Below are 15654 nucleotides of genomic sequence, written 5' to 3'. Positions count from 1 at the left end.
AGAGCTGCCACCCAAGATCTGCTCAGTGATCTGGCCCAGACCGGAAAGAACCATTGTTACAGGCTGGGAGAGGGCTTGGGCTTTAAAACCCTCATCCTAGCTCCTTGGAAGCCAGTCTTCTCCTAGCAGCCTTCAGATGAAAATGTAGAACTCTCAGCTCTGCCTGCATCATGCCTGCCTAGATGCTGCCATGCTCCTGGCTTGATGATAATGGACTGAACTTCTAAACCTGTAGGCCAGCCCCAATTAAATGTTGTCCTTATAAGACATGATTTCTGTTCACATGATTTCTGGTCATGATTTCTATTCACAGCAGTAAAACCCTAAGACACTAGCCTAATAGAATTCTTACTGAACTGGGTTCAACACACTAAGACCTGATCGAGACAGACTCAGAAATATCTCTTCTACAGCTGAGTCAAGAAGAGAATCTAAACAGGTCCAAGAGAGCACATGGGACTACACACATGGGACTACACAATGGGACTACACACATGGGACTACACACATGGGATTATACACATAGGATTACACACAGAGATATGGAGTCTAGATTCAAAGTGGGAACTATCACTTTCATTACAGTTAGTGGCCAGATGAATTTATAAGGCTAGTCAAGCCCAGAGAGTGAGGAATCAGTTCCTCACTTTACAGAAGCTAACAGAAATAGCAGGGAAAGGTGGAAAACTCCATCTGCCTTTCAAGTGGACTTCCTACTCTCTCCAGGTGAAGACCCCCTTTGACCAGGATTCATAAGCAGAATGAAAATCCCCACATTCCCTGTCTCCTGGCCAAACACTGGCTTCACTGCACGTGAGTTGGGTAGCCTGGAAAGAGCCATCACTGAGACACAGGCAACCCAGAGACCACAGATCCAATGGGGTTCTCAGGACCCAAAGAAGGAGGTAAGGTGTCTCAGAAACATGATGCACGCATCAGAGGCTTAGTCTCAGGAAAAAGCAGGAACCTAAAATCCATTTCCTGGGCACCTAAAATGCCATAGGCATCAGACACCACGTTTAAAACATAGTGATTAAAACAGCCTTGGTGCTATAAATTCCATTTCTACCTTTAAAGAAATTAAGACTTAGAGAGCCCAAGACCATGGAGCTAGCCAGTGTAGAGGACTGAGATTGTTCATGTCGAAACCACTGAGTATCTTCTGTGTACAGGCTCTTTGCTGACAAAGGTAAAAAGACCCTAGCCTCAGGTTTCTGGGACTTAGACTACCAGGGAAGGGAAGACAAATAGAATGGGGAAAGGGACACCAGCCACATCCGTCTTAGATGCCTTTCCACTATATCCGCTGACTGCTTACAGGTGGTTTCGAGGTTTGTCACAGAATCTAAAAATAACTGTGGCTTGAATGGAGAATGAGGTGGCATGGATAAAGTGGCTCCCATAGGCCCATAGGGAGTGGCACCACTAGACAGGGCCTGACTGGTATAGCTGTGGTATTGTGGGAGGAAGTATGCCACTTGGGGCAGGCTTTGAGGTCTCAGATGCTCAAGCCTCTTCCTCATGACCGAGGATCTGGATGCAGAACTCTCGGCTTCTTCATCAGCACTGTGTCTGCCTGCACACTGCCATGGCTTCCTGCCATGGTAATGGACTAAACCTCTAACTATAAACCAGATCCAGTTAAATGTTTGCCTTTATAAGAGTTGCTATGGTCATGGCATCTCTTCACAGCAATGAAACCCTAACTAAGACAAAGGACTTTGTTCTTTTCTCTCATAGGAAAGGTTAGCAGTGGCTTCCCCACTAACAAGGGAATTCATGGTCTTCACAGATGGGCTTCTAGCTTTTGTTCCAGGCTCATGGGGTCAGGTGTCTTATGCTGCAATGTGAGATCAAGCTTAGCACCAATGGATAGCTTTCCCAGACTTGAGGACTACATGTTTAAAAACCTGGTCCTGAAATGGTGGTACTATCTGCAGAAGAGATGGGAATTTTACTAATTGAAGGGGGTTTGTTACTAGGATCATACCTTTGAAGGACACGTGGTCCTGGCTGCTTTCCCCTCTCTGCTTCCTGCCTCGGCTACACATTCCAGCCTCCATGACATTATGTGTTGTTACACAAGATCCAACGCAATGGATCCAGCCAACCTTGACCTCTGAAACTATGAGCCAGAGTAAATAATCCCTCTGCAGTTGTTTTCACTGGGCATTTCGCCACCATGACAGAGAAATTGGCTAATGTGCAGACCCTCTGACCACCAAGTCTGTTCCCAGACTCCGGGGCGGAGTTCCCAACCTAGCTTTCTCCCAAAGATCAAGGCAGTGGTTGAGGACCTGAGATCAGCAGCTCTTAGAGGAAGCCTTCATTCTATCTCCTGAATGCCTCCTCTTGATCCAAGCACAGACAACCCTGTTCTGCAGGAAAATGACTCCTCCAAGGTTGTGTCTGCCTTCCCCAAGCATGCCCCCTCCTTATAGCAGACAGTTCATAAGCAGTCGGTCCACAGATGCACTGTAGAGTAAATAAGATGCATCCTTAAGCCCCTGGAGCTATCTGATAACGGTGGCTACATCTCTCCTCTCCTGTCCCTCTTCACCACAGAAAGGGGGGGGGGGGACCCACACCTATAATCCCAAGACAGCTGTCATGCTGAATGGGTTTTACACAGTTGAACAACACAGAACTGTCTGGGAAGGAAAACTTGAAACTGGCCACCTGGGTTTGGAAGGATGCTGCCTATCCAAAGCCCACCTAACCAGTACAGGGAACACCCCATGGGGTCCACAGCTCAGGGACAGGAATGACCCTCACTTCCCTCCTCTTTTACCTACACAGAGACAAAAAAAGCAGAGCTGCAACACCCCAGACCACAAAGTCTACAATCCTGCTCAGGCACGGGCCTCAGATGCTTTTTTCCCAGGGGGGTGGCAATGCACATTAGAATTCTTCTTAGGGTAAAAAAATATTATATAATTAGATGGGGACACTGGCTGTAAAGGTCTGAAGTGGAAATTGAAAACTATTGAACTGAATTGTACACTTCAAATGAAAACACTTTAGGACACAGGGTTAAGCTCCACCTGTGTCTTCTTGGAGGCTCAGCCTGTCTGAGGAAAGGGAGCATGGGCTTGCCTTGTGTCTGCTGACACACAGATCAACAATCACTTGGAAAGCCTCAAAAGCTGTGTCTGCTAGGAGGGAGACGCTATCTCAAGGACAGCTTTACAGTACAGAAGAGCCAGCCTCAGCCAGAGCCAGGGAGAGCAGGTTAGCCCTAGAAAGCCATAAAAACCTTTAACAGTGTGTGTCTGTTGAGTGAAAGACTGAGGCTCAAAAGCCCTCCAAGTGTGAGAGGCTTGGCCAGCAGCCAGCTGCCAGCTCCCACTTGGAGCCTTATTAATGACACAGTGCCACACCACTTAACTCTCATGCTACAGAACCCCCCACCCAGGTGGATGGTGTCAGGTTAGGTCTCTGAAACTTCTAAGGGCTTCTCTGGCTTTCCCTGAGGCTCAGAGTCTTCAGCTTGGAGACAAACAGGCACAGAGGCCTTCCAGCCCTTCTCAGAGAGCAGGAAATAAATGACTCAAATGTTCCTTCTGCTCAGGCAACTGTTTAAATGAGCTTCTGCCCACAGCTGAGAAGGAAAGGGGTGGCGGTGTCCTTCAGGCCTCTCCTGGCTGAGCCCAGCGTGAACTACAGGGAGACATATGTGCCAAACTATTTTACCCAGGGTCTTCCATTGCTAGTCAGACTGCCAGAGTGCAACCAACTCCCAGCAAGAGCACAGAACCCCCAGTTCACTGAGGGGGATCAGAGGTATCTGCCCTCTCTGAGGTGTTTCTACAAGGGCTTGGAACTCTCCATGATGTGCTGCCCAGTTCTGAGGCCTGCAGATGCTCCAACAGGCTGCTGGAGTTCAGAGTCAGCAGCTTGAGGCCATGGTTTGTTTAGATATGGAAGCACAGAGGCTGAGAAACAACCTGGAGCACGGGAAGCTCTGGCTGCCTGCTTTTATGAGTGACTCTGGAATCTTGGCCTAGTAGTGGCTGACCTTGTGGAGGTTTCCTGTCCAGTCTGGGGTACGGAATCTTGTCAGTGCTGAGAAAAGCATACCATAACACATTTGCCTTGAAGCCTAGTAGACACAACATTCAGACAGACAGATGCACACACACGCACACACACACACACACACACACACACACACACACACACACACACTGTGCCATTTCTCCATCCCTATACTCAGATCCCAGCAGCCAGCCCTCCACAGCCTTCCAGCCCTAATCCCAAGCTATCACCCCACTTCCTGCAGGCACACTCCTCTCCTGGAGATGACAACACCATGGGTGGAGACAGTGTTTGCTCAAAGCCCACCTCTGAGGCCTTACATCCCTTCTAGCAAGTTGGAGCTCAGGGACCTTACCTCCTCTGAATCTGTGTCCTCCAAATAATGAACCTAAGGATGATCCCCACTCAGAGGCCTCTAGGGAAGAGCAGCTGAGATGCTATATAGGTGAGCAACAGGTCTATGGCAAGCTGTGGTGATGGCCAGCTACTGGGAGGGATACCACCTGTCGGCATTTACTCAGACATCTACCGGTTATGACCCACAAGCTAGTTCCCAGTCTGTTCATGTCTGCTCCACCAGAATGACAACCCAAGGGGGAGCCCAAGCCTGTTGCAGCTAGACAAGGGTCTGCACCTAGCACTTGTCCACTCCTTACCTGGGCCAGTGGCTGAGGGGACAGCCATTCTGCCTGGAAGCATCATTGGTCCCATCCTCTGTCTCCCAATGCTGCTTGTCTTCATAGCCATGGAAGCCCGACAGAGGGGCAGCTGGCTCAGGTCTCTCCCCCCTTCTCACCCCACCCCACCCCCCGTCTCTCTCTTTTTCTCCCTCTCCCCACCTCTCCTCACCTCTGGCTACCCAGATGTTCAACAGTGTCCTCCTTGAACAACAGGCTGAAACTGTAAGCTCAGTCCACCTTGCCTCTTTTTAAGCTGTGGTATCAGGCATGCTGTCTGAGCCAGCTAATGCAGCAGCAGCCCTGGACATTACAGATCTTTCTTTTCCTCTTGGAAAATGAAGAAAATGTCTCCTATAATACAAAATGCCTGGAGCCTAGAGAGGGACTCGGTGGAATACAATAAGCATTGACAGTCAGCACTGTAGCCAACTACAGCCCTTAATTCAAGATGACCGATCACGATAAAATGTGCCCCATGTCTGCAAACTGAGTGCCCTATGTCAACATTTTAAAAGGTAAAAAATATTTATATTCATATTTGATAATTAATGTAGTATATTAACATATTCAGCACAAAATGTTTATGACTCAAGTTACTTGTTTTGGACACAGGGTCTTACCACACAGCCCTGGAAAGCCTGGAACTCTGGTGACAAGGCTGGCCTCAAAGTCACAGAGACCCACCTTTCTCTGCCTCCTGAGTGCTTAGATTAAAGGCATTTGTCACCATGCCCAGACCTATTTTATACTTTCATATTAAATCTTTTTATTGGATGTCATTTTTTAAAAGGTTAAATTAGTATGCTCCCTACACGTAGAACAAATGCAAATCTGGCATTTGGTGATTGACTTCTCCATTGCTATGTGTGGCAACAGGAACAGGACATCCCAGGTCTAGAAGGGACTGTGGCCTTCACTGGTGTGAGCCAAGAGGCCTGAAAGTGGTAGAAGGGGCCTGAACTTAAGTCATGGACATTCAAGAGTCTGAGGCAAGCAGATAGGCTGACTTCAGAGCCAGCCTGGGCTACAAGAGGAGATGCTCTCTAAAACCAAAATGCACACAGCAACAACAGCCCTAAGAACTGTCAGGGACACAACCAACCATTTCTGCAGATCTCTCCTGTTGGGGTTGAAAAAGGAAAAAAAAAAAACAGAGGCAAATTACCAAGAAAAGAAACGGTTGATTTTTATAATGATAGTGTAGTCTTAACTCATACTTCGCCTCCCTTGAAAGAAGGCAAGAAAACAACAATAACACATCATCCTGGTTTGGAAATGGAGCTGGAGCCAGGCATGGTAGGATGCCCCTTTAAGTCCAGCACTGGGAGGCAAAGGCAGGCTAGTTCCTGGCTAGCCTGGCCTACACTCCTAGTAGGACAGCCAGGGCTACATGACAGAGACCCTGACAAAAAACAAACAAACAAAAAATGGAACTGGTAGGAACTCAGAGCTGAACAGGCATGACGCATGAGGTCTGTGGCTACCTTGGAACCCTGGGCCCGGAGCCTCGGAGCAGAGCTCAGGGGTGCTGCAGTGATAGGGGGTCCCTCATGCACAGAGCTGCACATGAGGAGAGGGGATAAAAGATGGTAGCCACACCTTAAAGAAAGAAGCCCAGAACACAGATGGAAGCTGAGGACACAGGTCAGTACACTGAAGTAGCAACTGGTCCCATGTCACGTCAGCACAGAACAAAAACACCCGAGTCTCAGGAGCAATGAACCTCTGGAATGTAGTTTAAAAACTAAGCACTGGGTGCTAGACATCTTTATAACCAAGTGTCTGAAACGTCTCAGGAAAGGGTTTGAGGTCCATCTGCTATGGGTGGGGCTAAGATCGGTAGCCCTGGTTCTTTCCAGCTGAGGACTCTCCATTGCTTAACTGCCATTTAGGACAGGCACAGGATGACATCTGGACAGATACCACAATGACGATTCTCTATTTAATCTATCGGACATTACTATATACTTATTAGTTGGCTATACTAGATGAAGAACCAATGTGAGCTCTAGGCTGGAGAGACAGCTCAATTAAAATATGCAGTGCTCTTGTAGAGGACCAGAGTCTGTCTCCCAGCACCCATGCTGGGCAGCTCATAACTTCCTGTAATTCCAACTCTAGGGGATCCAATATTCTCCTCTGGCCTCCTTGGGGCACCTGCATTCATTATGCACATACTTATAAACATACAGACAATTTAAGATAAAAATAATTTTAAAAAGCAAATTGCAGGGCTGGAGAGTCTGCTCAGAGGTTAAGAACACTCTTGCAGAGCACGAGTTCAATTCACAGCAGTCACTACTGTCTGTGACGTGGCAGTCACTACTGTCTGTGACGTGGCAGCTCACTACTGTCTGTGACGTGGCAGTCACTACTGTCTGTGACGTGGCAGCTCACTACTGTCTGTGACGTGGCAGTCACTACTGTCTGTGACGTGGCAGTCACTACTGTCTGTGACGTGGCAGTCACTACTGTCTGTGACGTGGCAGTCACTACTGTCTGTGACGTGGCAGTCACTACTGTCTGTGATGTGGCAGTCACTACTGTCTGTGACGTGGCAGTCACTACTGTCTGTGATGTGGCAGACACTACTGTCTGTGATGTGGCAGACACTACTGTCTGTGATGTGGCAGTCACTACTGTCTGTGATGTGGCAGTCACTACTGTCTATAGCTCCAGTTTTTGTGAATCTCATGCCTTCTTCTGACCTTCACAGGTACCAAGCACACATGCAGTATACAATACACATAAGATAATAGAATAAATAAATGTAAAAAATATTCTAAGACGGCAAATTGAAAAATACATAGACATAAAGTCTTGGAACATTTCCATTTTAAATGATAAGCAGAGATCAGGAAAGGACAGAGACTAAAGGTCCTCATATTCTAAATACATAAATCCATCCTCCTATTTCATTCAGTTTGCCAACAAATTGGAAAAAAAACAATGACCAACAATTGAGCTGCCCTCATTAATCCTGGGTCTGAGCCTGTGACAAGAAGCAGACTCAAAGCCCAGAGGGTCCCTGTCTGTCACTGGCATGGGTCTCTTACACTTCAGGGCTGAAGAAACAACCTCAGTACAACCAAAACTACCTGAGACTTGCCAGAACAATCAAGTTATATGAAACCTATGAGAAGAAGTATCTAGTGTCACTGTCTTAACCCTTAGTGAATTGAGAATCAAGTGAGTATTTTATATAAAGTGGTTTATTCTCTAGTGTAAGCTATGAGACTTTAATTATTAATCTAGTATAAGGGATAAAGTCCAGTGCCCAATGACTTGAGATCTCTTCTGAGATATGAAGGAATTACATATATTAAAGAACTTAAGGGACAAAAGCTAAGCACAGGCTAGTTAATGCCTGCAATCTCAGCACTCAGGAGGCAGAGGTAGAAGGTGAGATGTTTAAGACCCACCTGACTACATAATACTTAAAAGACTTCAGGTAATCCATTAGTCACCAGCTTAACCTACCAGTGATCAATGGTCTACAGAGTCAACACATCCTGACAAACTCAAAAGAACAAGAGAAATTTAGAGACTGGAAACACATCAGCATAACCACAAGGGTCACCACTCACTTCACAGGCTAAAGATCTTTAGATCCAGCTTGGTCCAGCTCCCTTGCTAGCCCCGACATATGCTCTGTCTTGTTTTGTGTGGGTAGGCATGGGCTCCAGGGTAAACAAAAAATCAAAGGGTATAAGAGACTCTAAGATGTAAAGACACAAAACAACTCCCCAAAATGCAACAAGATTCCATGGATTGTGACATCAATTCCAAAGCAATATCTGGTGGGGGGCGGTTAGGATCCATCCAGCTGACGGTCATCGCATTAAGATCCTCTGCTTCCTGATCCCACAGAACTTGATGCCGCAGAAAGGATGGTTCAGCATATAAGATGGACTCTTTCTCTGCAGTGGTCCAGAGGTCCCTGGGAAATTCCCCTAAGTAATAAGAAAATGGACTGTTTGACCCATCAGTCAATGTGTTCAGCTCGGTTGGGGCACGCGCAGCTCACAGCTTTGTCCAGCTGGAAACCTCGGCTTGGTCTCACTGTAACGTGTTCTTTCTATCGCTCTCAAGAGGGAGGCCAGGTGCTGTGTTCTCCAGCAGCAAGCTGCATGCTTCCTCTCCTTGCCCATCTTCATGAGGAACCCCTCCGCTCTGAGAAAACCAGCAGGGCCTCGCCAAGTCCACCAAGCAGGAAGCTGCAAACAGTAGCATATGGTCAATTCTCCTCACCCTGCAGGCTGGTAATGCTGCCTGACACATATAAACGACATAGAAGAGTGATGTGCTCCACCATGACCAGCCCAGGCAAGCTTAGGTCCAGGTATAGCCCAGGATCCATCATGTCACTAGAGGGAAAAACATCAGTCACTGGGCGGGAAGTGAGGGTGTGGGAGGCCTTCTCAGGGAAGGGCGGTGTCCCGCACATCCTGACCTGGTTAACACCCTGAAGGAAAAAGCAGGGAAGAACTTCCCATGACCCTTGGGGGCTTCTGGCTAAAGGGAATTGTGGGATATGAAATTATACAGACACAACCTTGTAATTAAGAAGGGTGTGGCTTCTAATAGACTAACAGAGCATTTAAAGGTGACCACAGAGATGGGAGTCATAGGTTTCCCACCGACACAGAAAGAAATGTGGTCGGCGATTTGAAAATTAAGATGTGAGAACTGCAGCCGGAGAGAAGGTATTAGATACTTTAATATGCCTAAAATGTATACACCCAAAGGTCTTTCCATTTTCTATTTTAAACTTCTTGATAGACAATCTGGTGTCTGTTGTGTTCTGGGGCTAGGCTGGATCACTGCTAAGGGATGAGAATGGCAGGTCCCTGTCAGTGAAAGGCTTTTTCAGAGGTGACGACTACCCTTCGGTTAGACCCTCTCTTTCTTCCCCTCCTCTCTGTCTACCCACCCACCATTCCAGTTCTCTTATGCAAACTCAGCGCACATACCCTGTGAGACTGGTGTCTCTGTACTTCTAACGTGTCTGACATGATGAATCTATGAAACATGTGCAGCGCCTTCCCAGTGCAAACCTGTGAGTGATGCGGACATCCAGGTCATCTGTAGCACTCTGTTCTTTAGTACAAGCATGAACTAGGTATGAGCATGTGAACACACTGAGCTAATCATCTCAGTCATGTGTTCAGATCTAGCCAGCCTTTGTTTCCTTACCTGGGAGTGACCACAACTCAGAGAGTGTGTGAGGCTTACAGATAACATATCTGAAGCCACCTGTGCTTGGCCTATAATGGAGTACCAACAAATACATGACTGTTCTCTAATATGAGCTTGTGGGGCAGCAATCTCTGCCTCAGTAGCAGTGGGCTGGCTACTCAATCACTGCCTGAAGGGGAAAAAAGTCGATGACTTTTATTTAACTGGCAGGGCTGTAGCTGGAATTGGTATCTTAGGAACCATGGGCACTTAAGGCGTTGCAATCACTGCCACAGGACCGCTTTTGTGAAACATTGTCACGGCCCAAGTTTCAAAAGACCATACCTAGCGATGCCCATGTGTGAAGACGGGGATCTTGCTTGTCTCTTAGCTAGTTTGGGAGCCCAGGAGCTGAGGGCTTTCTGTCACCTGTTCTCTTTGGTAAAGAATGGGGGGTGGGGGGAGCCATTCTTTGCCTCCACAAGCTCTCCTTGGAAGTGCCATTCCTTTATCTGAAGTAGCTCTGCTGTTCTTCCCAGCATCCAATCAAGGTCACACATGTTTCCTCATGTCCCTGGGCAAGCACACAGATACAGCAACCCATGAGCAAGGCTGCACAGAGCTCTGCTGTGGGACAGTTTCATTTTGAACGCTTCTCACTAATCCTCCTTAATCACAGGAGTGGACCAGGGCTGTGCTGGCCCTCCAGTTGCTCTCCCGTAGCCTAGGAACAATGTCTGGTATAATAACCTCCCATTCACCCCTTTGGCAGAGACTTCCTAAAGCGCCCAAGGAGCTTAGTAAATGGTAAAATGAACCCTGAGGAGGTGAACTTTGATGTTGTTTTTCAGACAGCAGGAGGATCTCACTTGGGGTCTGGAGTCTTAGGAGCATTACAACTATTTAAGTTGGAGCTTGACTGAGCTGTTTGCAAACCTTGTAATCCCCATCCTTCAAAATCTGAACACACTTCACCAGATGGAGGCAAAAACCCCAGGCTGCAGATTACACGTGGCCACAGACACCCATTCCAAGTGTCTCTTCCAGAGTTATTTCAGTGTCTCTTTCCTCCCCTGTGGGGATCAAAGGCCTTGTCTCACCTTACATCTGTTATTATGGCTGCCTAGTTAGCTCCTACTGAGCTCAACAGACTGTATTTTTCCTTAGGTGCAGACCTAGCACACATTATGTGTGTGCGCACATGCACGCATGCATGTATGTATTCCAACTTCTTGGTTTTTCCTCCCTACCTCACTACCTCACTAGAATGTAGTTCTCCAATGTCTCATTTCCCTTGCGGGACGAAGTTCACAATCTGATAAAGGGTCTTCAGTAGTTAAAGTCAACATGTAAGCAAGAACACCATGCCCAGTTTGGTGTGGTGCTGGGGAGGAACCAGGGCTTTACACAACCTTAGGCAAGAGGCAAGCACGCTACCAGCTGAACTCTGTCTTGAGCCCTGGATAATGTCTTTTAAAATGAGACGCCAACATTTAATTCAAACAGGAAACTGACATGTTTCATTTACTAAAGGGATTTAAAGAATATTAGGATATTTTCCCTTGGCTCCTAAATTCATTTTCTGTCTGCCAAGACTTGAGCAGTCTCCAAGAAGAACCCCTAAAATCAGAGGAATAGGATATATTGATTCAAAGATAACTGAAAACAGGGTTTTTTGTTATTTTGTTTTTGTTGTTGTTTGTTTGTTTTTTATTTTTTATTTTCTAAATCTAAGTATCACAGGCTGGTCTGAAACTCACAATCCTCCAGCCTCAGCCTCCTCAGGACTGGAGTGTGCGTGTGTTGCGCGCATGTGTTGCGTGCGTGCGTGCGTGCGTGCGTGCGTGCGTGCGTGCGTGCATGTGTGCATAACCTCACACTCCAGCTCTTTAGAGTTGTTGATCCTTGGGGACAAAATCTGAGTGATTGTCATAGTTGGCCACCTATGATGAATGGCAGGCCCGTGAACAAGGGCCAAAGGTAGAGAGTTGTCATGAAATCCTCAGAAGGAAGCATATGCATGTGGTCATTCCCCACAGCCTGACACTTGTATCATCCCAAAAGGGAATGAAACTCTGGGATCTAAAAACTCCCCAGAGAGGCAGTACCACAAATAACCCTCCTCAGCAGGAGACTGCTCACAGGTGAGCTCTCTTGCACGTGTTGAACCTCCTTTACTAAAGTGTTTTAATAGAGTGAATCAGTGTAAACTATAAAACTGTGTTAATTAAAAATGAATTATATATAAATCTAAAAAATTAATGAGTTCAAAATAGACTTCTGATCATGAAAGCAAGACAAATGGCTACATGACACAGTTGCTTTTAATTGAGACTCTGAATGCTGACATCTGGGTATGTAGGCTGGTAACTACTCTTAGGTACAGTCCTTGGAAGGATGAATCATCTGCAAGTACTTGATGCTGGAGTCACAGCAGTGAGGAAGCTGGGAGCAGGTGGGAGGGGACGCCTATACATCTGCCTGTCACAGAGCCACTTGCAAAGCCATGCCCAGGCTGCCTGGGAGATGCTGCCAAGGACTTCAGCTAAGCTGGGCAAATTCCTTAGGATCTTGTTCAGATAACATTCTCTCCACTCACTTCCCGGAACCTTGGACTAGTGATTCTCCTCTCAGGGAGGAGATGTCAGTGCCTGAGTGCTGGGGCACTTGTGTGAGTGAGTGCCTGTGTGCTGGGCCACATGTGTGAGTGAGTGCCTGTGTGCTGGGCCACATGTGTGAGTGTCAGTGCCTGTGTGCTGGGGCACATGTGTGAGCGCCTGTGTGCTGGGGCACTTGTGTGAGTGTCTGTGTGCTGGGGCATATGTGTGAGCGCCTGTGTGCTGGGGCACATGTGTGAGTGTGAGTGCCTGTGTGCTGGGGCACATGTGTGAGTGTGAGTGCCTGTGTGCTGGGGCATATGTGTGAGTGCCTGTGGGCTGGGGCACATGTGTGAGTGTGAGCGCCTGTGTGCTGGAGCACATGTGTGAGTGTGAGAGTTGAAGCAATTTGTGAGTTTGGATCAAGCTCAAATGGCTGGGTTTAGAGGCAGGTACCTTTACCCACGGAGCTGTCTTGCCAGCCCAGAGCCCCTACTTTAGATGACCTAATTTGGTCAGTTAAGATGCTTCCCTCCCAGGAGGGCAGGCAAGCCAAGTGAAGCATGGCCCTGACCATGCTCCTGGGACATTCGAGGGGAGTGTCATCCACCCCCCCCACCCCCCCGCAGCTGCTGCCATGTGAGGTCACAGACCCAACACAAACTCACAGTCGGTCATCAAAGGGGTATGGAAATCTAGATTTGTAGAAGGAAAACACCTAATTTCTAAATGCTAGTGACTCATTTAAAATTTAAAAATCAATCAAAACCTAAGAAACAATAACTGTACAGGAAAAGGCAATAGGCCTAAAACATAAAACAAAACAAACAAACAAATAAAAACACAGAAACAAAACCTTAAGGCCTGCAACCCCTGCCCTTTGTAACTTCTGATTAGTTTAAATTCCTGGGAGACACCTGAGAGCTGCCCTGGCCACCAGGTGGTACTTGAGCTCTCATGGTCCAGCCACCTTGGTGAAAGACAGATGCTGCAGTTACAGTGTGACATACCCTTCTGCTTGCTCACTTTGTGGCTGGAAAATGCTTTGAGGCTGAAAACCCATCCCTAACCTCAAAAGTTCTAAAGCCCCAAAGCCAAGGGTTCTTTCTGCAATAGACACACATGCTGCCTCCTCCATTGGCGTCCAAATGCCCGCTCTTTCCATTTTGTCAGGGCACAGCCTCCACTCCACAGGATGTGAAGCAGCCTGGAGACAGAGTCCCTTCCAGACAGTCCCTGTTGAGTAGTGTGCCCTAGCCTTTGCTCATCTCAGACAGCCTTCTCACTTCAATTTCCCATGCTCAAACAACACCTGGGTTTCTCTGGTTCATTTTTTAAATTCTATAAAAAATATGAAAGTGTATGTGTAAGAAAGAAAAATACTGTCAAGAATTTAACCTAGCCGGACAGTGGTGGTGCACAGCCGGGAGGTGGTGGCGCACGCCTTTAATCCCAACACTTGGGAGGCAGAGGCAGGTGGGTTTCTGAGTTCGAGGCCAGCCTGGTCTACCGAGTGAGTTCCAGGACAGCCAAGGCTATACAGAGAAACCCTGTCTTGAAAAAACAAAAAACAAAAAAACAAAAAAACAAAACAAAAAAAAAAAACAAAACAAAACAAAACAAAACAAAAAAAAAAAAGAATTTAACCTAGCACCATGGAGGTGGGAAGAGAAAATCTTCAGCTAGTTCCCCTGTCTTCTGTATTTTGATCTTGCACACTGACCTGTGCTGCTGACCATCTTTGCTGGTACTTGTTAGTTGCGCAAGTTTGGACACACTGAGGCCTGGGCTTGAATTCTAGTATAATCTTCTCAGATCTAAAAAGATCCAGGGGAAAAGCACATAAGTGCCTCAGGACAGGACACAGGCATTTGGGGCTGGTGAGATGACTCAGTGGTAAAAGTGCCTGCTTCTAAGCCTGACAAAGTGAGTTCAGTCCCTGGGACTCACACCATAGAAGGAGAGAACCAACTCCTTTAGTTGTTTCTGATCACCACATAAATGCTGGGGCACACATATTCATATGGGCACACACAGACACACACATTCATCCATGCATACTGCATACAGAAGGCCTGTGTCCTCTTTGGACAGTTTTAGGGCATCATCTTCTGTCATTCTGTCTCAGGTCCAAGAGAGCAAGTATGGGGTTAGCTGTGTGGTTTAGAGCCCGTTCTGAATCCTTGATCTCACTATCGGCACCTCGAGTCCTGTCTTCTCTGGGTGAGAAAGGCTCTCCTATTCTGCACCCTGAGCAAGCCCTTCCCACCCGAGACAGGGCTGGCATCCTGCCGGCCAGCCTGCAACAGTTCCAAGGCTTGCCTTCTGAGCTCTGCCACCCTCTCTCCCCTCCACTCTTCACATCCACTGGGCTTTCCAACGATGACTACCCTATGCTGCCAGAAAGGCTTTCTGCCTCCGTTTCCCTTGCGTTCCCTTGAGAACTAGATATTATCTCACACTGTTTTGACAGCTTTCCCACGTGCTGTGTATAGCACTCAATATAATCTTTTGAGTTGTTTTATTCCAAGACAGAGTCTCACTATGTAGCTCTGGTTGTTCTGGAGCCCACTATGTGAACCAGGCTGGCTTCAAACTTGCAGACATCCACCTGCCTCTGTCTCCCGAGTGCTGGGACTAAAGGTGTGTACCACAACTCCTGGTAACACTCAGTAAACATTTTAAAAGATGATTTTAGTTTTCAACATAATATTTTGTTGGTCCTTGGGAGTTTCACATCACGTACCCCCTCACTCTCATTTCCCGAGAAGTCCTTCCATGCTCACCCTACCCTGATGACCTCCCTCCCAAAAGAAAACAAAAAATTAAAACTAACATTTAAAAAAAGTCCATTTTGTGTTATCTATATCCTCCTTGGAGTATGGTCAAACTCTCAGTGGTCTGCCCCTTAAAAGAGCTGAGTCCTTCCTGTCCCCCACCCTCACCAGAAGCCACCAATTGTGAAGAGCTAGCTTCTACATTCTTTTTTTTCTTCATATTTTTTATTGGATATTATGTTTACATTTCAGATTTTATCCCCTCACCCCATTCCCCCCACCACCCAGGAACCCTCTATCCTATCCCCTCCTCCTGCCTCCACGAGGGTGTGCCCCCACCTACCCCCCTCTTCCCTCCCCACGATCGAATTCCTCCCGGCTCGG

General features: G+C 47.2%; 1 protein-coding gene across 5 annotated transcripts in view; it reads right to left on the bottom strand.

Annotated features, from left to right (window-relative positions):
- Positions 1–5879: 5879 nt before the first annotated feature.
- Slc35d4 (solute carrier family 35 member D4) overlaps positions 5880–15654 on the bottom strand; it is a 146973-nt gene continuing 137198 nt past the window's right edge. For 2 of the 5 annotated variants that reach the window (XR_013103844.1, XR_004608215.2), the window contains 2 exons: positions 14217–14310; positions 8818–8935 (listed from right to left, as the gene is read on the bottom strand). Coding sequence is in view for 2 of the 5 variants with exons in the window: in XM_076912982.1 (XP_076769097.1) it covers positions 8717–8935 (219 nt within the window). In the remaining 3 variants the exon portion in view is untranslated. Of the gene's footprint in view, positions 8936–14216; positions 14311–15654 lie in introns of all 5 variants that reach the window. The other 3 variants (XM_034517732.2, XM_076912982.1, XM_076912983.1) reach the window with 2 other exon arrangements.

The sequence above is a fragment of the Arvicanthis niloticus genome, chromosome 14, assembly GCF_011762505.2.
Source record: "Arvicanthis niloticus isolate mArvNil1 chromosome 14, mArvNil1.pat.X, whole genome shotgun sequence".
Lineage (NCBI taxonomy): Eukaryota > Metazoa > Chordata > Mammalia > Rodentia > Muridae > Arvicanthis > Arvicanthis niloticus.
Note: the sequence above shows the minus strand (reverse complement) of the source record. Positions and strands in the feature narration are given on the sequence as shown.